The sequence below is a fragment of the Bolinopsis microptera genome, chromosome 7 (assembly GCF_026151205.1).
Source record: "Bolinopsis microptera isolate Bmic1 chromosome 7, MBARI_Bmic_1.0, whole genome shotgun sequence".
Lineage (NCBI taxonomy): Eukaryota > Metazoa > Ctenophora > Tentaculata > Lobata > Bolinopsidae > Bolinopsis > Bolinopsis microptera.
In genome coordinates, this window is record NC_087078.1 from 16,415,573 (window position 1) to 16,439,057 (window position 23,485).

Here is a 23,485-nt window from a genome sequence, read left to right on the forward strand (position 1 = left end):
CGTGAGCCTCTGCCTTTGGGTGAGGTCTTTTTTTCTCTGCTACATCATTAGTTGTTGAGCTCTTCCCATTTACCATCTCATCAGCTCTTTTCTTTAGTACTGTTTTGCAGGGGGTTTTCACGGATTAGTGCTTTTCCGTGTTTGATCAGCACTGAATTAGCTAGCTGACCAACTACATATCCTGGACCAAGGAAAGTTGTATCTTTCTTGTGGTAAACTTGATCTCATCCTGTGTTATAACTCCAATAGGAACCATTCAATCGTGTTTCATCATTTAAGTGAATATAAAGGACAAATTCACAATTTTCCAATAATTTTCTTACCGTTATTCATTATTTTAGTAGGATGATGGCAAGTGGTCTAGAAAATCCTCAAATCATTGCTCATCTTGAGAAAAGCCTTGATTATACTATCTTTGACGTCAGATGGATACCTTGTAGTGCCAGGTAAGATTAAAGCTTTTGTTTCAAAATGGATTTCATCAGATTTGGACCTGTATCACTTAATATTATACAAGTATCAACTTTGCTGAGAATTGCCACATAACATTATTGTACCCAGGTTTGTCGTTGTTGGAAGTCATGCACGTGGCACAGGAGCAATGCAAGTTTTCGAGATGGGACAAAAAGAACTTATCTGCTCTAAGAAGGTATAGTCAAGGGGAGATACACCAAAAACGTTTTTGCTCCGAACATCGATTTTATTTTATATTATGGTTAAATAGACAAAAAGAATAAGATTGCACACCTTCAAAATTTTCTAAAAATATTACCTCATCGAGAAAAAAAAATATTTTTCTTTTTCGAAAATTTTTAAAATTTGGAGAAGTCTGTCACTGCAATACCGATAGTTCGGCCATTTTAAAATTTTTTTGGCTGATTTTTTACTAAAGATTACTTACACTCCGTACAAGACAACCCTTTAAAGGATTATTTCATTGAACAATAAATGACCAAGTTACAGACCGAACAAGGTGAAAAAAGAAAAATTGGGATCTTTGCCTACCACTAAAGTTGTACATTTTACCACTCGCCCAGGTCATCAGATATCGCTTCAAAAATTCTTGTGAGTGTAGCTGATGATAATATCAAACTTTTTGGAACAGGATTTCTCTCAGTTTTGAGTTTTAAGGTATGAAATGTGGCCTCAAACGACTTAGTAAAATTCATCGTAAAAAAGGGCCAAACATGGCAGATTTAAGGCTTAAAATGCCTATAACTCAAAAAGTATCAGTTTTTTTGAAATAATTTTTACAGAATCGTAATCAGCTTGAAAAGACGAATCTTTTAGTACCAAATAGGTGATTTTAGAAGACAAATTGTCTTAAATAATTTTCTAGCTCGAACACAAGGGTCCCCCCTTGTATAAATTTTGTACAAATTGTACACATTTTTTTACAAATTTTGTGTCTTTAACTATTATAAATTTGGTACTAAAAGATTTGTCTTACCAAGCTGATTACGATCCTGTAAAAATTATTTCAAAAAAAACTGATACTTTTTGAGTTATAGGCATTTTAAGCCTTAAATCTGCCATGTTTGGCCCTTTTTTACGATGAATTTTACTAAGTCGTTTAGGCCACATTTCATACCTTAAAACTCAAAACTGAGAGAAATCATGTTCCAAAAAGTTTGATATTATCATCAGCTACACTCACAAGAATTTTTGAAGCGATATCTGATGACCTGGGCGAGTGGTAAAATGTACAACTTTGGTGGTAAGTAAAAATCCCAATTTTTCTTTTTTCACCTTGTTCGGTCTGTAACTTAATCATTTATTGTTCAATGAAATAATCCTTTAAAGGGTTGTCTTGTACGGAGTGTAAGTAATCTTCAGTAAAAGAATCAGCCAAAAAACTTTTAAAATGGCCGAACTATCGATATTACAGTGACAGACTTCTCCAAATTTTAATATTTTTAGAAAATTTTGAAGGTGTGCAATCTTATTCTTTTTGTCTATTTAACCATAATATAAAATAAAATCGATGTTCGGAGTAAAAACGTTTTTGGTGTATCTCCCCTTAAGTAGATACATACAACGGTTTTAATATTATTACATGGCACATTATAGGATTGAATTAATATTGTTATTAAAATGCTCATTGTAGCCATATATTTTAGATTTTGATCATCATAAGAATGTAGGTATATTAACTAAGGGAGATGGCCTAGAATTTATACAATATGATTAAAGTTTCTTCTGATTTCAAGTAACTAGTTGGTGAGAGCACTAATTTTTAGGTACTTAAATTTGTTATCCTAAATTGTAACATGTGAAAGTATAGTTAACTTTACAGTTAACTAAGTCAACTTTAGTCTAAATTTATTTCAATTTTTCAAATTAAATTAATAAACACCGAATCAGGATACAGAGTATAGTTAACCTAGCACAATTCATCAAGTATCAAACATACCATTTTGAAATAGGCAGACTTGTTGAGAGTTTGACTTTTTTGGGTGGAAAATAAGGAAATTGATTATTTGTTCTCAAATAACATCACTATCATAATCACAATTTTATTGAATTACACAGCAACCACTTTCATTTCTAAAAATCCATTTCAAAACTCTGGTTGAATTTTTGTTTGAGTCCTCTCTTTTGTTGAAAGAGAGAAGTGGTTTTGCTACTCCAACAAATGCTTCAACTTTTATAACAGTCGAATAGTCTTTCTGGATGTCTATTGCCATGAAATCACTGCCATGGTTTGATCCAGGATGCCATATAGGACTCTTATTTATGTGCCATTCGTAGTTCAACTGACTTACAGGATCATTTTCTCTCAGATGCACTTCGAATTGTAGACCCTCGTAAAATGTTTTGTCTGTGTTGTATAAAGGAGTTTCGGTAATGCATCCCACTGGTCCCGGACTGTTGAAGGCAATTCCTGGTATTCTGGTGTGAGAAGCTACCACCTCTGCAATCAGACCTCCTAGTGAGTGTCCTGTGATAAAGTCAGGATTCAGCTCTTTTGCCACTTCCACCATGTGATCACATGCCTTCCTTATCCTCTCCCAGCCTAGTGTTTCTCCAGCTCTACCTAATTTCAGCTGTATCAGCACCTGAACATTGGAATTATAGTGTCCACTAAATTGTCCAACAATCCATTAAATAGCACTGCTTGTTATTGGATGTTTAGATGATAGTTCACAGCCACCAACATCATTTAGATGACATGTTTTATACAGACCATTATATCAACAGGGACCAGGCTTGATAACTATTTATTAGCATTGACTAGACGATGAAAACCCACCTGTCCGAAATCTAACAAAGAGAGGTCTTGTAAGAGTGTTTGAAGAGTCCATGTTCCTCTGATCGCTAGGAGGAGTTTACCATGATGTTCACCCTCAACCTTCAGTTTGTACATAGTATACTGCGCTTCTATTCCTGTGTTATTTCCTTTCTCTTCTACCCTGATTCCATAATATTTTGAGTATTGGACATTTGCATTGAGAACCGAGAAATATCATCTCTATTCTCTACTGAACATTTTCCCTTATCTTAACATCAGAGCTGATGTTGGTATCCTCCCAAAAATGTAACATGGTTTAATACTTGTGTATATTTCAACAAATGAGATATCTGAGTAGAAAAAATGTGTCACCTAGTCTAGGGAGTAGCTAAGGATCCATTGGATATATGCAATCTTCTCGGTCGACTCAGCCGAATGATAGGAAACTTAATGGAGGGTTAAATGAGGAGGGGTACCTGTTAAAAGTTCAAAAAACTTCCCAGGATACCCCTTCAGTGCATACTGTAAACATAGTACTGTTAACTATTAATTATTAACTATTTTAACTATTTTAACTATTATTAAATAACCTGTACTCCTCTAGCTCATAAGCATATTGTTCTACGTCCAAGGTCTTATCAAACAAGTAACAGTCATTGGCGCAGGTTGCTAGTGCTGGTAGTAAAACTTCTCTGTCTTTCGTGGAAAAGTTTACCACCATTTCTATTGTTTCCTCGTTACAATTTGCTGTAATATAAAACTGATTGTTAATGTGAAGTCTGCGGAGTGAAGTTTAAGAAATTATCGCAACAGCTTAAGTCACCTGAACAACAAAATCAGCAAAAAGGAACCCAAATGGTTGTTTTAAATAATGCTAGCAAAGATTGGCTAAGTTATAGTGATTTTCTTTCCTCTGAATATGTCATGGAGTAGCTTTTTGTTATTCATATTAAATGTCTAAATATAGACATTTGTGTTTAAAAGAAGCCTCAAATCTTAAATTGCTAATATGCTATTTGGAAGTTACATAATTACAGTTTAAGTGTTTTTCTTTTAAGCTCACTATATTATCAGGGTGGCAGACTTACAACAATTCAACTGGCTGTAGGGCCCTGGGCCAGGGGTTCGTTATACCCAACAGTCTATTTGTTTATGATGATGATGAATCGAAACGTGATCTATAACACAAACAAATATCAGCAGCTTAGTTGGGCGACAGAATTATCATTGGAGTTTATTAAATATTCTGGGTATCAAACAAAACGCTCGTCTCTAAATGTGAAATAAAAGATTGAAAAGATCGAATAGAAAAGAAGCACCGGCCATTATTAAAATGGTTCCAAGCCTGTGATGGAAAAATAGTAAATAGTCATATTATATATATCTATACAATATTTTAAACTTGACGAAATTTCCCCGGCAACGGGGACATAGAAGAAAAAACACCGAAAATCGACCTCAAAATGATCCTCTGGTGAAGCCAAACCCAGCTCGCAAATGGAGTTGAAACCTCGCCATTTTTAGCAGGGTTGTAGAAAAAGGATAGGAATAGGCTATAGCATTCTTAGAATTTTGATTTAGGCTTTAGATTTTTTATAATTAACGTCGGAAGTGAGGTTAAATAATCGTTAGAATAATGGCGTTATTTTAGCAAAGGTTTACTGCGCTGTTGCGTAGCAACGATAAAAATGCACGTGCTCGAGCAAGAACATCTTAACGTCATAACTTCAAAACTAGCTCACATTTACGCTCACGCTATGACTTATATTCATAACTTTGGTTGTGATTGGTATTTTTTGATGCGGTAAAAAGTATCGTTTTGGGAATCCGAATACTAACAACGCTGTCGCCATTGTTAAATAAATTCCATTATGTCTACTGTAGCTGTTCCTCACGCAACATCCCATGATGGCTAAAGATCTTAAAGTGTTATTAAACCAAAAACAAAGATTTACAAGCATCCACATTCCTGTATTCCACTTACATGTTTTACACACTGTACAACAGAATTATCATTTGAGTTCTGGGTATCATACAAAAACGCTCCAATTGTACAATTGAAGCTCACCGGCCAGTATTAAAATGGGTCCTTACCTGTGATCGATTTTACACTCTTAAAATGCACCAAATTTACGTCGGAAAATGCTGCCAAGACTGTTGTCTTAGTCTTGTGCCGTAACATAAGCACACAACAGAACTCCTGAAACAGTTTGCTTATAAATCGGCAAAAATAGCAAATTCACTATGAAACAATTTTAAATGATCAGCGGGCAGGGCATACAACCATGATACAATTCATAATATAAGAATGGAATGTCAAAAATCAACGCCCGGCCAAATTATTCAGAGAGAGAAAGAGAGAGAGAGAGAGAGAGAGATATTTTAATACTCTTGGAATTTTATGATTAATTAATAATTACGTACAATATTTATTCTGTCCTTGTTACTTTCTGTGCAAACGAAATTTGCAACAATTAAAACCATTCGTCATTTAAACCCGAATGAAAATTGCATATTCTAGCTTTTCATTTAGAACTTTAGAATTAATACAAGTCCTTCATATCATGGAGCAAGGGTGTGGACTGGCTACACCTGCTTAAAGCACTTCCATCCTATAACATAATAATACTGAAATACAATAAATCTAAAATAAATAATGCAATCATAACATTATAACCAAAAAATATATTTAATAATATGTTACGATCTAAGAATAAAAGATTTGGTAAAATTCGAAGTGGTTCAGTTTAAAAAGTAGCCCAATGGGGTGTACATTGTACATTGTACATTGTACATTGTACAATATGTACATCGTACATTGTACATTGTACATTGTACACTGTACCTTGTACATTGTACACTGTACATTGTGAAAGAACCATTATTTACAAATGATCAATGCTGTTCGGGTTAAGGGCACTCTGAGTTCGTTTTTAAACATCTAGCTAACCAGCAACCAACAACACATCGAACAACATTATAACTTAACTGCCGAAAATATGTTTAACTGCCAAAATGAAAAAATTCGTGTCATTTTTCAAGAAAAGTGAGACGAGTTTACCGTTTTTATGATCTGGACATTGTGCAAGAAACTGCTTAAAAAAGAAATAATTATCATAGCTACTATGACGTCACATAGCTATGACGTAACTTAAATAGTAAAACACGATACTACACTATGTGCATTTCCATAGGAGAATAAATACGATTACACAATATGTACTGCAGGATGTGAAATTGGATCTTTAAAACAAATGCTGGTAATGTGAACCCATGTTTTGTTCATCGTTTATACCATAAATCAGATGGAAAATTGAACGTTTACTCAATAGACTCAAAATATCTCCTGTTTTCATTAGTTGACGTTACCATCTAACGTCCTAACATCATTGAATTGATTAACTTTGGATCAAAGTTGGATTACACAATGGAGCTTAATGTTGATATGTCTAAAAGTCTCGAATTAATCTTGGGCAACCTGTAATTTATATTCATTCAGTTGTTCAATTGTTTATGGTGTCTAATCTACTGATAATAGTTACACATTCGATTTAACCATGTTACTAATCATTAAGTAGTAATTAAGTGGTAGTAAAGCCTGTATCAGTGTACAGGGGGGCCAATGGCATAAAATGGGGAATTACTCAAGGGTTTTTCCATTTTATGCCATTTTATGCCCCCCAGTGTACCTGAAGGCGCCACTTTCTTTTGAAACGTGATTACAAGTAAGCTAAACTTAAATATCAATAGAAATTAGAATTGTACGAAAAGCTTATCAAAGATAATTTCAGTACGAGAAGAAGGACGAGATAAAATGTTGTACATTCGGAGCAACAGCTCTGCAAGACAGGCACCTGGCTACTGGAAACTTTAAGGGCAAGATGGAAACATGGGACTTGGAGAAGGGAGACGTGAGTTTTTATTGCGCTTTCTTTAGCTTCTAGAAACAAACTATTTTAATTTAGATAATATTATTTTATCTATTGAATTAATTTATCGTTCAACTCATAGCATTGACTGCATTTATTTTTCCAATTCGAGTTAAGTGATAAATTCTGTTTTACTTTTAAGGCTGAAACTAGAATAACATTTTTTAAATTTGTTTGACATACTTCATCGTGTCAATTGTAACTAAAATAAAATGTAAAACATAAGGTACGGACTACGGGTCTGTACTATAAATTTAAAACATATATTATATATGTATCACACTCTTATCACATAATCGTTAAGGGGTCACTTGAGCATTACCTCAACAGAGGTGTGATATAAAAATAATAACCCTAAGCCACTCTGTGCCGGGGCACTACACTAGCTGTGGGGGGGGGGGGGGGGGGGCCGGGGGTTAGTCCTACGAGCCAGAGAGTGTGTATGAAATTTGCTGAGATTCAATAGGATCAATAAATTCAAATTCCGGTTCTGCCAACAAATACTGAAGTTGCTGTGAATGTCTCTCTTCGCAGCAGTAAATCATCTCCGGTGGATAGAATCCATTGAAGGAAACAGTGTTTTGCTCATTACAGTAGTCACCAATCTCAGAGTAAACAACCCAGTCTCCCTCTGTTAGTTTAGGAACTCTTCTTTCTCCCAAATCGTCTGCCCCATCACACGATACGCCCCATATGTGCGACTTCTGCAACTTCTCAACCTGTCACGTGACATCGTTTTATTGCAAAATACAGTACGTTATTCGTCTGTCATTGCATTTTATAACTACCAGTATCATATTACTTATAAATAACATAATTACCAATACAAAAATATTTCAATCTATCAGTATCGTCAATAAAGGGATCGGCGGTAGAAAGTTCCTAATTGGTTCCTAATCAAACCTTTTCTGAAGAAGGGTTTTGTAGAATCAAAGGTTCAATCTTATTAGGATATTTGGGGTCGTTGAGATGCCATATTAATCCATTGTAGCACCCAATAGACAGGTGGTATTCTGGGTAAGAGTCCTCAAATCTGGTCCCTAAAACACATGCTGCTGTACTTTGGCTTTTTCCTACCATAAACCTGAAACTAAAAATGTCAATGACACTGTTTGGGTAAATACGGAGGGGGCCGGGGGAGGGAGGGGAGAGGAGAAGGGGGGGGGGACAAAAGTCAATGTGTCGAATTTGCCTATTTAGATAATTAGTCTATGACTATATAATCAGTATCGGAAGATTGGATTAATTAATTTATAAATGAATTTTAATATATGAAAATGATATATGAATTTTTAATCTATTAATAAGAACAGTACATTATAATATTACAATGGATACTAAAAGTTGAGCAACTTACGCGCCAGGCTCTGCTACTACAGTTGGGTACTCTCCAATCGAGTGAAAGTTATTCTGTACTGATCGCTGAATTAGATTGCCGATTTCTTCGGTTGGCATGTTTTCACCATCTTGACCTTTATACCCACCTCCAATATCTGGAGTTGTTACTTTATCAAGTTTTAATTGAAAGTTTTAAAACAACATTGCAGACGTAGAGGAAATAACGGAAATATTACGATATCAATTACTTATCGAAGTATCAAGAGTGTAATCATTGCATCTACATAATCTATACTAGACTCTAGAGTTTTAACATCTACTAACCTAGAATGTTTGGATTGTAGCCCTGTTTATGCAAGACTTCCCAGCATTTTGTAGCAAACTGGATCGTCTGTGTCCACGGTTCAGCATCGTCTGCTCTCAATCCAGGATGAAAGGAGATTCCTTTAAAAGAGAATCAAAATAAGTTAAAATTGCCCAGCCTTGAGTCTATTAATCAATAAAATATATTATGATAAATTTGGTGCAGCAAAAAGAGCGAAATACGGGGTGATGCAAAAAGAATGTTCGGATTTTAAATGGCCATAATTTCTAAGACAAATTAAAAAATTTATTAATTATATAATATATAATATATAATATGTAAGTATTATATCACCAAATGTCCAATAAACCAATACCTTTTATTTCTAGTTCTAATTTTCTGCAATGCTTGACAAGCTCTTCAAAGTGGCACCAACCAACACCGAATTTTCGGGAAAAATCAACCTGAAAAATTTAAGGTATCACTGCCAATGAAGTCCGAGTTTATAATACATGATGATACATTATGATACAACAGTTTTAATTAATAACAGCTTTAGGGAAATTTTCTGCGAATCATTTAACTAGTACAAAAATTCTTTAAGTTATGTGAAGTGAAAATTTCACAATGAGACTTGGGGGTATGAAATGAGATTGAAATTGTTCACAAAATTGAATTGAACTTACATGTACTTTGTTCACTGCCAATTGACAGGGTTTAATTCTAATTAGGATAGGGGGAGTTTTGATTTCTGTTAAATCTCCATGTTTGTTTGTAGTCGACGGGAACGTTTCATTTTTCAAATTCCAATAAACCCTCTTGATCTTGTCGCATTCTTGTAAAGAATCCACCACGGTCAGCATATTGCGCTTGATAATTTCTGCGATAAGATGTAAAATAATTCACGGGTATTAGGAAAGTACAACTTACAAATGATGTTATTGTACCACCCATTACAGTGTTACTGATTACATCTGATTGTAGATAAAAACGATACTGTAATACTAGGTGGATGGAGGTCTAACCTGATACACAGTGGTAGCTTTTGAACGGATGGGATACTATGATCTTCTTTGGATCACATCCAGTTGAAATTACACCATTAATCTCCGGCAATGATGCACAGTCGTAGCCCAATCCCATCCTGTGGAACAGCCTCCGTGTTACTGGATTATTCTGGGCTTTCAGTGCATAATATGGTTCAATCGATCCGAACCATTTCTTCCAGTTATCTATCTGATCTATGATTGGTGAGATGTTCATGACAGAGAATGGTTCAGTCAACAGTTTTTCATTCTTTTCTTTAGCTATCCTCCTCATGAAGTCAGTGGTTGTTGTATTGTGTAGAACATATATTTTTGTAACATTTGCTGCTCTCCCAATCTCTTTGTGATACATATTTTCCTGGGTTATTTTAAATAACTTATTTATCAAAATAAATAAGTGGTAGTGCTTTATTAAGAACTTTAAGAAGTAGTTAGATAAAAGACTTAAATAAAAAAACACACGTAAAACAATTTTCCCAAGATACCTAGCAAGCCCATTATCATTCTTATCGCGTGATGTGTTGTACTCTCTTGAGCTTTTCAAAAAACTCCGTGAATTTTTCGTTTCAAGAATACTAAAATCACCAATATTTGTAGTTGGAGTTCAGTAAATCTCGGCAGATTTTAGTAATCAGGAATTGCTAAATCGAAATAAATAAAAGGACTGAAACTGAAAAACGTTAACCACAGGAAATTAGAGTTTCATAATTAATTACAGTACATCCTTATCGATTAATATAATATTCATTATTATTATCTTGGCGGACGTTAGATTCCAATGTGAGATAAAGACTAGGAACCGACCGGAATGGGCTTTTGGCTGCCGGACCGGATCTTGCCGGATATCAATTTACTATCCGGTTAGCCGGATTCTGCCGGACCAAAACCGGTGTTTGGAGGGTAAAATATAAGGCAGCCGGAACATGCCGCAAAATTTAAATTTATATCCTTATTTTTAGATATTTGTCATTATCATGTGGAATCACACAATAAGATAGTGTTTACAGTCTAACTAACAGTTCTCGTGCCCCATCTAAATTTTCGAATAATTTTTAGCTAATTTTCGTACAATTTTCAACCAAATGAAAGTCATAATTGAAATTCTGATAGGTAAGCAGCAAGCTGCAAGTTGACTGAGCACTTCTTGCAACGTGCATACGGGGTTCCGCATTCCTCTGAGTAGTATGACCAGACCGATGATGTTTTCTGTTTAGCAGCAGACATTATAGCCAAGCCGCCAAGGGTAATATATCAAATCAACGATCTACAAGCAGTACGTAGTCTCGAGGGGACTCGAGGCTTCCCCTGGTAACGCAATCTCGGAAGGCAGGCCTCCGCTTTGCAACACGAGCTCGGAAGCGGGAGCTCTCAATACAGGAGGTAAGTATCGAGAATGAGTCGACTGTCGGACCTTAGAAAATAAGGCTCCTAAAAATAAGGCTCCCAGATAATAAGGCTGGACAATTAGATAACCAGTCTGTAGGACTAGGACTATATATTATACAGATATACTGATATAGTCCTACTCCTGCAGACAGGTAACCTAATTGTAAAGGCAATAAACACATACCTTTGCTGTGACTAAAGGCAAATCACATACGAGTACGACCTTTTGATTGTTGAATTCTATTAAAAGTTCCTTGCACCTCTTCATATTGCTTCTGCGGAACAATCCTGGATCGATATTATTACTATTAGAATTCCACATATTTTCATAATCTAATATCCGAGCAAGGTACATGTTCCTAGATCAGAAAACACATACCTTCGCTGTGAGTGTGACGCAAGTGACGTTAAGTGACCCAATGAGCCCCACTTCTAGTTCTTGTCAAATTAGCTTTTGAATTACGACCCAATCATGAAGTATACAGTATAAGGTGTAGGTTAACGGCGAAATACAGCTACTTTTAGTTCCTTAAAGTCGTAGGTTTGGAGGAACACGGCTACTTTTAAATAATGAGATGGTTTTCTTAACTTACCGTGTAAAAATGTAACAAGATGAAGTTATATATATGTCTTTCTTTCCCAAACAAAATTAAATGATATTAATTTGAATAACCGTCCGCAAATGCAAATTGATATCGAGAATGAAATCGGTCGCTCGCTTTTCCCATTCAATAAGCTTTATTACATATGTTCTAAACATGCTTAAAAGCATAAATTCACCAACACTGATCTATAAAAACCATTTTTCTCCAGAATAACTAAACTATTTTCCCATCCGAATTGGACTTAATGCCTTTTCTGAGGGAATTGCGGACTTACTGCCTTTAATCAGGATCGAATTTAACCGATTCCTCTCTAGAAAGGCAGTAAGTCCATTTTTCCTCGATTATATTGAAATAATTTTTACAGCATCGCATTCAGTCAGACGCATTAATTTGGGTTAAAAAAATTTGAACAATATTTAAAGCACCAAATTTTTCAAAAAATGTTTCAATAATTCACACAAGGGGGGACCCTTGTGTTCAGGTTCAAAAATGTTGAAAGTAATATTTATTTAAATTTTTAAATATTGGTATCAAAACTTTTTGCTTGCTGAGCTGATAACGACCACATAAAATCTTTTCGATATAACTAAACCTGCGGAAGTTATAGGCCAAAAACTACAAAAACTGCAAATAAAGTGGACTTAATGCCTTTTCTCAGGGAATCTCAGGGAACAGAAAAAGTTCCCTCAGAGAAGGCTCTACAAACGTACTTAATGCCTTTTCTCAGGGAAGGTTTTGGATAACGAGCTAAATATTCAAGTTTTTTGTGACTTAAGCTGCCTTTCGTGACAGCTAAAACAGTATTTTCATAACTTGATTCATAGCTTAAGTTGTAGAGAATCTTCTCCTGAAAATTTTGGTACCAATATCTCAAAATTTCGTAAAAATGGACTTAATGCCTTTTCTCTGTCCCTTTGCAACACAAGCTCGGAAGCGGGAGCTCTCGATACAGGAGGTACGTATCGAGAATCACTCAGACCGAAAATTTTGTAAGGCAAAATTTTTTCTGAAAACCACTTTTCTCCACGTTTCATGCTACCCTGTCATTATAGCCAAAATATGTTCAGTTAGGAAATGTGCATCAAAAATATGCATTTCAAGATTTTAGAAATACATTTTAAAAATGAAATATCCGGCAAAAAATCCGGCAAAATTTTTGAAACCGGAGCCGGAGCCGGAACCGGATATTGAAGCTGGATATCTGGCCGGATCCGGATTCAGCCGGATATCCGGTCGGTTCCTATTAGGAACCGACCGGAATGGGCTTTTGGCTGCCGGACCGGATCTTGCCGGATATCAATTTATTATCCGGTTAGCCGGATTCTGCCGGACCAAAACCGGTGTTTGGAGGGTAAAATATAAGGCAGCCGGAACTTGCCGCAAAATTTAAATTTATATCCTTATTTTTAGATATTTGTCATTATCATGTGGAATCACACAATAAGATAGTGTTTACAGTCTAACTAACAGTTCTCGTGCCCCACCTAAATTTTCGAATAATTTTTAGCTAATTTTCGTACAATTTTCAACCAAATGAAAGTCATAATTGAAATTCTGATAGGCAAGCAGCAAGCTGCAAGTTGACTGAGCACTTGTTGCAACGTGCATACGGAGTTCCGCATTCCTCTGAGTAGTATGACCAGACCGATGATGTTTTCTGTTTAGCAGTAGAGTGTAGACATTATAGCTAATGGTAATATATCAAATCAACGATCTACAAGCAGTACGTAGTAACGAATTACGAGAGCAGACTAGATGTAACAAGAGTAGACAAGTTATTATCAAGAATGACATGCAATTGGCATATCCTACCAGACCCCTTGAGCGCGATTGCCCATGTGAAACACAGTTGTTCCCTTTTTGTCATGCAGGCCTGGTAATGCGATCTCGGAAGGCAGGCCTCCCCTTTGCAACACGAGCTCGGAAGCGGGAGCTTTCGATACAGGAGGTAAGTATCGAGAATGAGTCGACTGTCGGACCTTAGAAAATAAGGCTCCTAAAAATAAGGCTCCCAGATAATAAGGCTGGACAATTATATTACCAGTCTGTAGGACTATAGGACTATATAATATTATACAGAATACAGATATACTGATATAGTCCTACTCCTGCAGACAGGTAACCTAATTGTAAAGGCAATAAACACATACCTTTGCTGTGACTAAAGGCAAATCACATACGAGTACGACCTTTTGATTGTTGAATTCTATTAAAAGTTCCTTGCACCTCTTCATATTGCTTCTGCGGAACAATCCTGGATCGATATTATTACTATTAGAATTCCACATATTTTCATAATCTAATATCCGAGCAAGGTACATGTTCCTAGATCAGAAAACACATACCTTCGCTGTGAGTGTGACGCAAGTGACGTTAAGTGACCCAATGAGCCCCACTTCTAGTTCTTGTCAAATTAGCTTTTGAATTACGACCCAATCATGAAGTATACAGTATAAGGTGTAGGTTAACGGCGAAATACAGCTACTTTTAGTTCCTTAAAGTCGTAGGTTTGGAGGAACACGGCTACTTTTAAATAATGAGATGGTTTTCTTAACTTACCGTGTAAAAATGTAACAAGATGAAGTAATATAATTATATATGTCTTTCTTACCCAAACAAAATTAAATGATATTAATTTGAATAACCGTCCGCAAATTCAAATTGATACCGAGAATGAAATCGGTCGCTCGCTTAACCCATTCAATAAGCTTTATTACATATGTCCTAAACATGATTAAAAGCATAAATTCACCAACACTGATCTATAAAAACCATTTTTCTCCAGAATAACTAAACTATTTTCCCATCCGAATTGGACTTAATGCCTTTTCTGAGGGAATTGCGGACTTACTGCCTTTAATCAGAATTGAATTTAACCGATTCCTCTCTAGAAAGGCAGTAAGTCCATTTTTCCTCAAATAAAGTCAACCCAGAAAATACAACATTTCTATATTTTTGATCATATCTTTGCAGTATAATTATGTGAGCCTCCTGTGCATTGCAAGTATGTAATATTGACGAAAAATGGATAAATTTCTTCTTAAATATCGAATATATTGAAATAACTTTTACAGCATCGCATTCAGTCAGACGCATTAATTTGGGTTAAAAAAATTTGAACATACTTGATATTTAAAGCACCAAATTTTTCAAAAATTTTTTCATTAATTCACACAAGGGTGTGAAAAAAAATGTTGAAAATAATATTTATTTAAATTTTTAAATATTGGTACCAAAATTTTTTGCTTGCTGAGCTGATAACGACCACATACAAATCTTTTCGATATAACTAAAGCTGTGGAAGTTCTAGGCCAAAAAATACAAAAACTGCAAATAAAGTGGACATAATGCCTTTTCTCAGGGAAGGTTTTGGGATAACGAGCTAAATATTCAAGTTTTTTGTGACTTAAGCTGCCTTTCGTGACAGCTAAAACAGTATTTTCATAACTTGATTCATAGCTTAAGTTGTAGAGAATCTTCTCCTGAAAATTCTGTACCAATATCTCAAAATTTCGTAAAAATGGACTTAATGCCTTTTCTCAGGGAACGGCAGTATATAAGCATATGGACACTTTCATTGAAGTTTGAGGATATTGGTAAATTTCTAAAATAGCGTTCTCGACGATATTGGCTTAATTTTAGAATCTATTAATCTAGCATGTTCATAAGTTCTGAACATTAGCCACGTGACCCATACTCCCATATGCACCGCTCAGAAATAAAATGTATTGCTTTTAGGCACTATAATGTAAAAAATGTCACATTTTTGTGACATTGTTTACCATAGCTGCCCGATCAGCATTTTTTGGTCTAAAATATAGTAGATTAGGTCAATATAACAATTATGATTCAACATTGGTTAAAGGGCAGTGATCGAACGGCTTTAAGGCAATATTTCGTAAACTTTGTCACACTCAGAATACGAGACCTCTTTTCTACTGTGAGGTGTCCTCAAAACCCTTTCAACTCATTATTTGATGGTTCTTCTGCCAATCATAGCCCTAAAATATGTTGTTTTGAAAAGTTAGCAAATATATACACTTGGTAATTGGGAAATGATGTAAATTCTGTCACATAATATATTATGTGACAGAATTTACATGGAATTTGATATATAATCATTTATATCTGATTTTGGTTCGGAAGGCGGGAAAACTCTATATAAGGACGATACACGGATACAGTTGATTCAAGTATAGGGCAGTTGATGTAAACATCGTCACAAAATGATACGACATCGTAAATAGGTCACATTTTGCGGGGAATCTCTATATAAGGACGATACACGGATACAGTTGATTCAAGTATAGGGCAGTTGATGTAAACATCGTCACAAAATGATAAGACATCATAAATAGGTTACATTTTGCGGGGAATCTCTATATAAGGACGATACACGGATACAATTGATTCAAGTATAGGGCAGTTGATGTAAACATCGTCACAAAATGATACGACATCGTAAATAGGTTAAATTTGGAAACAATGATTATAGAATGAAATAGTCTGTGATTAACATAATATTACGTACATTATAAAATGGGCAGGGGTTTTTAAATTTCCTCTGTATTAATCATTTCAGACTGTAATTAGGACTGTTCACGTGAAAGAAATTGTATCTAAATTTTACAATGACGTACGCGTATGTGACGAAATTTACATTTCTTGACCCTATTTTGAAGAACCATACCTCGGTTAGAATTCGATGTTCTTCCAGGAATTATTGGTTGATTATTGTTCAGCAAATTAGAACTCAAGTTTAACGATGCTGAGTTTAATTTTACTAAGTTACTGAAATGTGACAGAATTCACCTTTTCTGCCCCAACAGTACAATAATTTCAATGTGATGAAAAATTGGCATGGGTTTCTACATTTCTTGTATAAATCCATTCCAACTATAATAAGGACTATTGATATGAAAGAAAATCTATCTAAATTTTAAAATGACGTATGTGACGAAATTTACATTTCTTGCCCCTATTTTGAAGAACCATACCTCGATTATGATATAATGTTACTTTATCACCATATTACCTATGTCGATAAACTAGTTATTTTGCCAACAAATAGCAAATAAAGTTATCATATTTTTTTGTGACGAAATTTACAAATTTTTACCCTGTTCAGGTGTTGAAATTTGTCCAATTTTAACATATCACTGCCATATAATAATTTATATGACCGGCGTATGGTTGAAATATTGTTAATTGATCCATAGTACGTAATATAGGGTGTTTCAGTTGGTATACTAATATTTACTCAATTTCACACATGTTGAGATATCATACAAATTTATGTGACTAAATTTACCTATTTCTGCCTTCTGTATTTGTATTTGCCTATAACAATGAAATATGTGAACAATTCCAAACACATTCAGCTCACAAAATAATGCTAGATTATTCGGCATTTTTTGTCAGGATGTCATAAACATCCCTCATATAAATTTCTTAAATGTGTGACGGAGTTTACATGATGCTACCATTTAACGTAAAAAGTCGCTAAATATGTAGATAATAGTCATATGCAACTATCCTATAAATTGGAAATTCGAAAATTTGGTCAAACACGGCAACAAGGGGTCCATATAAACTCTGTCACGTTTTTATAGTGTGACAAAGTTTACAACTCACTGCCGGCCGCATTTAAGCGATATCTTATCGTCTGATAAAGATATCGTTATGCGACAAAGTTTATCTAGAGGATGAAACGATTATCCTAACCATGAAGGGTTTATATAGTGTCATAGTGTGACACATTTTACATCATCGTGCCATTCAGTAGGGTCACTAATATTTACCAATATCCTCAAACTTCAATGAACGTGTCCATATACTTCACGACAATCTGTTGTAAGCCTTCCCTTTGCAACACAAGCTCGGAAGCGGGAGCTCTCGATACAGGAGGTACGTATCGAAAATCACTCAGGCCGAAAATTTTGTAAGTCAAAATGTTTTCGAAGTTTTTCTGAAAACTACTTTTATCCACGTTTCATGCTACCCTGTTCATTATAAGCCGAAAATTTTTTTTTCAAAGTAAAGTGAAAAAAGTTTTGATTTTTAGGGATTAGAGTTAAAATGTGACGAAAAATATGCATTTCAAGATTTTAGAAATACATTTTAAAAATGAAATATCCGGCAAAAAATCCGGCAAAATTTTTGAAACCGGAGCCGGAGGCGGAACCGGATATTGAAGCAGGATATCCGGCCGGATATACATCGTAGTCCGGAACTTCGCCGCGAATTTAAAAGTGTAACTCAAATATCGAATCGTGTAAAATAATTTTAATAGGTATTACAAGGTAATGCAAATTATGGTAACTATAGTAACTATGGCTATCACACTATCGACAGAACTCTATGGAAACTAAATAACTAATTTCTATAAAAATCGGTCTGCAAATTTAACTTAAAATATCCCCATCAGCTACCAGTTTACTCAGTAAAGGCTCACTCGGAGATAATCAACTGTATTGACGGTGTTGGAGGTTTAGGTATTGGACTTGGTGCTCCCGAGATTGTTACTGGGTCACGCGATGGTATGTTAATTTGTATTTTAATGGCTTTCTCCAAACTCTGCGGTATGGTAGCTTCATGTTTGTTGTTTAATCTTACCCTCTAGTTTGTTATTATTATTTGATAAATGTTTGTTGTTTACAGGGACAGTCAAAGTGTGGGATGTCAGGCAAGATAACGACCCTGTTGCGATGATGCAACCTAAAGAGTCTGAAGCCAAGAGGGACTGCTGGGCTGTTGCTTTTGGTAATTTACTATTTTAGTTGCCTTTATTTGTCTTATCTCTTACTTCTTGCGCAGTGCCAAACTGATACTCAAAGTAATATGGTTTGAACGGCAGCTATTTGTGTTTACTTTTAGGAAAATGTTGTTTTAAAGTATTTTTAGAACAACTGTCTAGGTAACTCGTACACTGAAGCGGAGAGAGTGGTGGCTGCTGGATACGATAACGGAGACATCAAACTGTTTGATTTGAGGAACATGGCTGTTAGATGGGAAACTAACATAAAAAACGGGGTTTGTTTTTTTTTACTTTCTTATTTTTTAATGTTTCCACTTCAAGGTTTAATGACTGTCTCAGATGTCTCTTTATACCTTATTCTTCTCATCGTGTGATGAAGCAGGTATATTTATATGACAACTTTTATAATATCAGGTTTGTGGATTGCAGTTCGATCGTAAAGATATCCTCATGAATAAACTTGTGGCTACAACTTTGGAAGGGAAATTCCACACTTTCGACGTGCGGGTTGATCATCCGAAACGCAGTTATCCTTCAGTAATAGAAAAGGTGAGTCCGTTGTAATATCAAGCATGCATGGTGGGATTGGTTGGTGAGGAACCGCTTGCATGGCAACAACCCTTAGCTTCCAACTGTAGGTGGTGTGACGTCATGGTTACTATGGAAACGTACTTTAGCGCCACCGCGGTGATTTATTTCATAGTTAATTTGCGCAAGACGCGCGCACAAAATTATTTTCGTTGAGTAGAAAGAACGCATGGCTTTGTCAGATCTTTCTGGAAGAGTAATCTTGTGATCAGATTGTTTAAAATCTGACCTTGTGATCAATCATTGCTTCGCAGGCACACAAATCTACGATATGGGGAGTCAGACACTTGCCTCAAAACAGAGACGTTTACATGACCCTCGGTGGAAATGGATCTCTGTGCCTATGGAAATAGTAAGTTCATTTAGGGAAATGAAATTTAAAATAGCAATCCGATAAAAAATGTATTTCCACAACCTGCAAAACGGTTTCAATGGAATGGCACACCAAATCAAGCTCACATTTCATCAAACACTCCTTCTTCCCAGCAATTACCCTAAAGAGAGAACTAAACAAGATGGTGATGGTGTAGAATACGGAGTGGCTGGTACTGTGGAACAGATACAGAATGTTATCCTTGGAACACAGCCCTTGTCTGGATTTGATTGGAGCCCTGATAAGGTAATATCCGTCTAGATCTTATTTAAATTTTATAGAATTTGTGCGAATTTGGTACATTGAAGTACCGTATGTCTCAAAGGGCATATCAAAAATAAATTAGCGATCGCTCTCGCCAATTCATCTTTTACTCTAATGTTTATTATATCAGGAGGGATTGTGTGTTTGCTCTGGATTTGATCAAACTGTCAGAGTTTGCATCGTGACTCGACTCAAATCTCTCTGAAGCTATGGAAACGAGCTGCTTACTTGATAGTCAAACAAATACGGAGACTTCCTTTCTGATCGCCATTCACAATGTCAAGTGATTCCTTGGTTTGATTGAACTTTGGACTGATATTTTGCTGCAGGTTAACAGCAATGAATGTGAAATTCTCAGATCTTACTCGAGAATGTAAACTTTTTTTAAAGTCTCGGGATCTTACTTAGGAATTTAAACATAGTCGTTCTTTAGGGAAATTTTGAAGATTTTTATTGATATGTACCTTGTTACATGCTTGAGATGCAATGGCTGGGCCAGAAAACTTGTAAGGTTCAATTTTTAACGCGTATTCAATCTTTGTCAGAAACGTAAGATCTTGACTGTATTATATTTTGTTCCATAACTTAATTTATTTATATGATTTACTTTCTAAACAGAAACAGTCCACATTTCTCTTGTCAATTCACATGGCAGTGCAATGCGAAATGCTTAATTTCACAATTGTTCGAAACGAGAACTACTTTGACAAGTCTAGCATCATTCAATAATCTCCGCAGCAAAACATGATAAATAAGTTTGCCCTGACAAAATTGCGAGAAGATTTTCTGTGGCTAGCGTTTTCTATTGTCCCCCTTTGTCTCCAAATCAGATTGAGCAGATGTTGCCAACTTAAAACCAGCTAGACCGCCCGCACTTTCATAACTATTGTCAAAGTTTGAACTCAGCTGAAATTTCCAAAGCATGAAGGTCTTCATCGTTTTACTGTTATCGAGTGTTGTAGCGGGCAAGGATTACGATATTGACTGTGACAATGTCAACCCGGAGGCTAAGAAGTTTGTCGATGAGGGAATCCCTTCAGCTCTTGTTTTCATGATCAGCAAGACAACTTGCCCGTACTGTACCAGAGCTAAACAGACACTGAAAGACATCGGTGAGTTATTATTTTGCCAATAGTTCATTTTTCTTTAGTCAATATCTTTTTTTCTTCAATATTTCTTCTTTTTTAAAAGCCTAATAACAAATGGCGAATGCAATTTTTAATTGTCTGAAAACTGGAAGTAATTGGTTATATAATATATAGGGTATAGTTTGCATTCAATCGTTCTCCCTATTTTGCAACGTCCATTTTCTCAGGATTCCACGAAGATGATCTGAACATAGTCGAACTAGATGACTTTGATGCAGATTTTAAGAGCGATATTCAGGATTATAACTGGTGTGTTACAGGAGGAAGGACATTCCCTCGCGTCTGGGCAAACAAACAGGTAACTTACAAACGAACACGCTTACAAACAAACAGGTAACTTACCGCTGTCAGTTTATCTGTCAAACATGACTGGACTATGAAGTATGAAGGGTTGCAGCAGCTAAAGCACTAAGGGGAGGGAGGAAGCATCGTACTTATCCTGGGCCTGGCCTCTAAAATCCTGTTGCTAAATATGACTGGGATGATGTGTCACCTGTCACGTGACCTCTCTTTCGGTCAACACTGAACACTGGGCTATCCCGCACAGAATAACGATATACAGTTCTAATTTCATACTATGATACAGTTCTAATCTCATGCTCTATTTGCAGGTAGTCGGAGGTGCTGACAACACCAAAGAAGGATACTACTCTGGAAAGTTAATCACCCTGGCGTACGAGGCCAGACTGAAACGAGCTGCCAAGGAATTTGTGGACACTGCGGTGGAGAAGAGCGGAGATAACACCTACCTTCTTATCTCCAAGAAGGGCTGTCCTTTCTGTGTGATGGCTGAGATGTGTCTTAAAAGAATGCGTAAGTTTGAGGGCTACTTATCTGTCTCGCCGACTTTATCACGTGATTCTTCAATTTTGGAATTTATTGTTTATCTGATATCATTTACCTTATTATTATGAAGTTACTAAGTAATTTTTAGCGTGACGAGAATACTATGACAACGTTTGAAAATAGTATCACTTAGTAGAATTGAAAGTAAAATTAACCCTCTTCCCTCACTCCTCAGTTATTCCAGCCAATAGAATGAGAGTACACGACATCAAGGAATGGGACACTCACGATCAGATCAAGGAGTACGCTGGAGAACTGACCGGAGCTTCTAGCACTCCTAGGATCTGGCTCAACAAGAAGGTCAGAGTAATGGTCATCTCATTATCATTGTAGTACGATGGTCGATGACGTCATTAAAATTATAACTTATGTTTGATGAAAAGCACAACTTTTTGATTAGGCAAAGCATGACTTTTGAAAAGCTGCATGTCTGCAAAACGCCATTATACTCGGACGCGATGAAGATTGGGACGAAATCAAACTAGAAATAATATAATACTGAAACTGTCTCAGCTGATCGGTGGTTACACAGAACTGAAGCAATTCATGGGATGCTAGAAAGTTCTGCAGAAGATATCACGTGTCCTTGTAAGATATTTCACTTACTTCCAGTCAATACATTTGTGTTATTTTGTCTTTAATTTGTGTAGCTAGACGCTAGTACTCATCACAGAATAAGGATATTAGGATAAGAGCAGCAGATTCTTCAGTCGCTCTCCCAGCTGATTATCATCTTTACATATATTGACAAATTTGACAATTGTGTCCTGCATACGGAGAAACAGTCTTAGAAATAACTATTTTTATCTATCAATTATCATCAAATTTATCAACAAGATAATTAAACGACAGCCAGCACCAATAATAATACGTTTGCATTATGTTTTGCTACACGTTCAGAAAATAATCATCATGACTCATGTGTGATGTGATAACCCTTTGAACTACTACGAAATGAACTACTACGAAATGAAACGTTTATGAAGGAGTAGACTGCTGCCGTTCTACTTCTCAAAGTGCTTGAAAAATGTAATCCTTATGCGTCGTATTCTTGTCGTTTAACTCTTTATATTTATTTACAAACAACTTGCTTAAATTTCAAAGCGCCCACATAAAATGAATTTGAATGACAAGGTGAATATAGAAGACTACCATGAAAGTGACCTTACAGATGACAGAAGACCGCCTCACTACCTACCAAATCATATACCACCATCACCCCTAGAAGTCAGGGAAGCAATATCACGTCAGGAAGCCCCATCACGTGGAGCCTTTGGTATTCGAGCTGCAAGAGGAAAACAACAAAATGGTGTCAGAGGATTTTATTGGGGGTCAAAATTTGCAAAATTTCCACATCAATCAAGAAAATGCTGATGAAAATATTTTAGGGCGAGATCACGAAAGCCGTGCCGAAGTCAATAACGAGTTTAATTCAAATGACATAAATTCAAGCAAGTTCAATAACAATGACTATCATGGAAGCGACATTTTAGTTCCAACTGTATTGGAAAATACATGCGAAAAAGATAAGGCCGACTTAGCTGTTTCGCCCGTCTTTGGTGGTATAGGAAATGAAACAGATTTTTCGCGTTTTAAGAATTTTCATGTTCCGCTTGATTTCAAAATAGTTGATAAAACTAACACCATGAGACTTTGTGATGATTTTGAG

At 35.8% G+C, this 23,485-nt stretch overlaps 3 protein-coding genes and 1 long non-coding RNA gene across 11 annotated transcripts in view; 2 read left to right on the top strand and 2 right to left on the bottom strand.

Moving 5' to 3' along the window:
* The window catches only part of LOC134818437 (bromodomain testis-specific protein-like), an 80,996-nt gene that overhangs the window by 40,337 nt on the left and 17,174 nt on the right, over positions 1 to 23,485 (bottom strand). The window lies entirely within an intron of this gene.
* Positions 333 to 20,443, top strand: LOC134817757 (dynein axonemal assembly factor 10-like). The gene is made up of 10 exons (XM_063827052.1): positions 333 to 446; positions 562 to 649; positions 7,024 to 7,143; positions 18,268 to 18,379; positions 18,501 to 18,602; positions 18,757 to 18,872; positions 19,012 to 19,146; positions 19,440 to 19,537; positions 19,672 to 19,804; positions 19,953 to 20,443. Exons 1-10 carry the CDS (start codon positions 346 to 348, stop codon positions 20,025 to 20,027), a joined length of 1,080 nt encoding a protein of 359 aa, XP_063683122.1. The 5' UTR covers positions 333 to 345; the 3' UTR covers positions 20,028 to 20,443.
* On the bottom strand, positions 7,635 to 8,634 carry LOC134817739 (uncharacterized). The gene is made up of 3 exons (XR_010160561.1): positions 8,519 to 8,634; positions 8,065 to 8,245; positions 7,635 to 7,880 (listed from the first exon to the last, which is right to left on the bottom strand). It is a non-coding gene; the product is annotated as an uncharacterized LOC134817739 (long non-coding RNA).
* Positions 20,559 to 22,445, top strand: LOC134818453 (uncharacterized). The gene is made up of 5 exons (XM_063828021.1): positions 20,559 to 20,934; positions 21,138 to 21,268; positions 21,582 to 21,783; positions 21,992 to 22,116; positions 22,330 to 22,445. Exons 1-5 carry the CDS (start codon positions 20,745 to 20,747, stop codon positions 22,372 to 22,374), a joined length of 693 nt encoding a protein of 230 aa, XP_063684091.1. The 5' UTR covers positions 20,559 to 20,744; the 3' UTR covers positions 22,375 to 22,445.

Bases quoted from the DNA above. Each gene is read 5' to 3' on its own strand.
- LOC134818453 (XM_063828021.1), top strand. From the start codon at position 20,745: ATGAAGGTCTTCATCGTTTTACTGTTATCGAGTGTTGTAGCGGGCAAG. The intron at 20,935-21,137 runs GTGAGTTATTAT...CCATTTTCTCAG, and splicing joins ACAGACACTGAAAGACATCG to GATTCCACGAAGATGATCTG. The intron at 22,117-22,329 runs GTCAGAGTAATG...AAACTGTCTCAG, and splicing joins GGATCTGGCTCAACAAGAAG to CTGATCGGTGGTTACACAGA.
- LOC134817757 (XM_063827052.1), top strand. From the start codon at position 346: ATGATGGCAAGTGGTCTAGAAAATCCTCAAATCATTGCTCATCTTGAG. The intron at 7,144-18,267 runs GTGAGTTTTTAT...TATCCCCATCAG, and splicing joins GGGACTTGGAGAAGGGAGAC to CTACCAGTTTACTCAGTAAA. The intron at 19,805-19,952 runs GTAATATCCGTC...TTATTATATCAG, and splicing joins TTGATTGGAGCCCTGATAAG to GAGGGATTGTGTGTTTGCTC.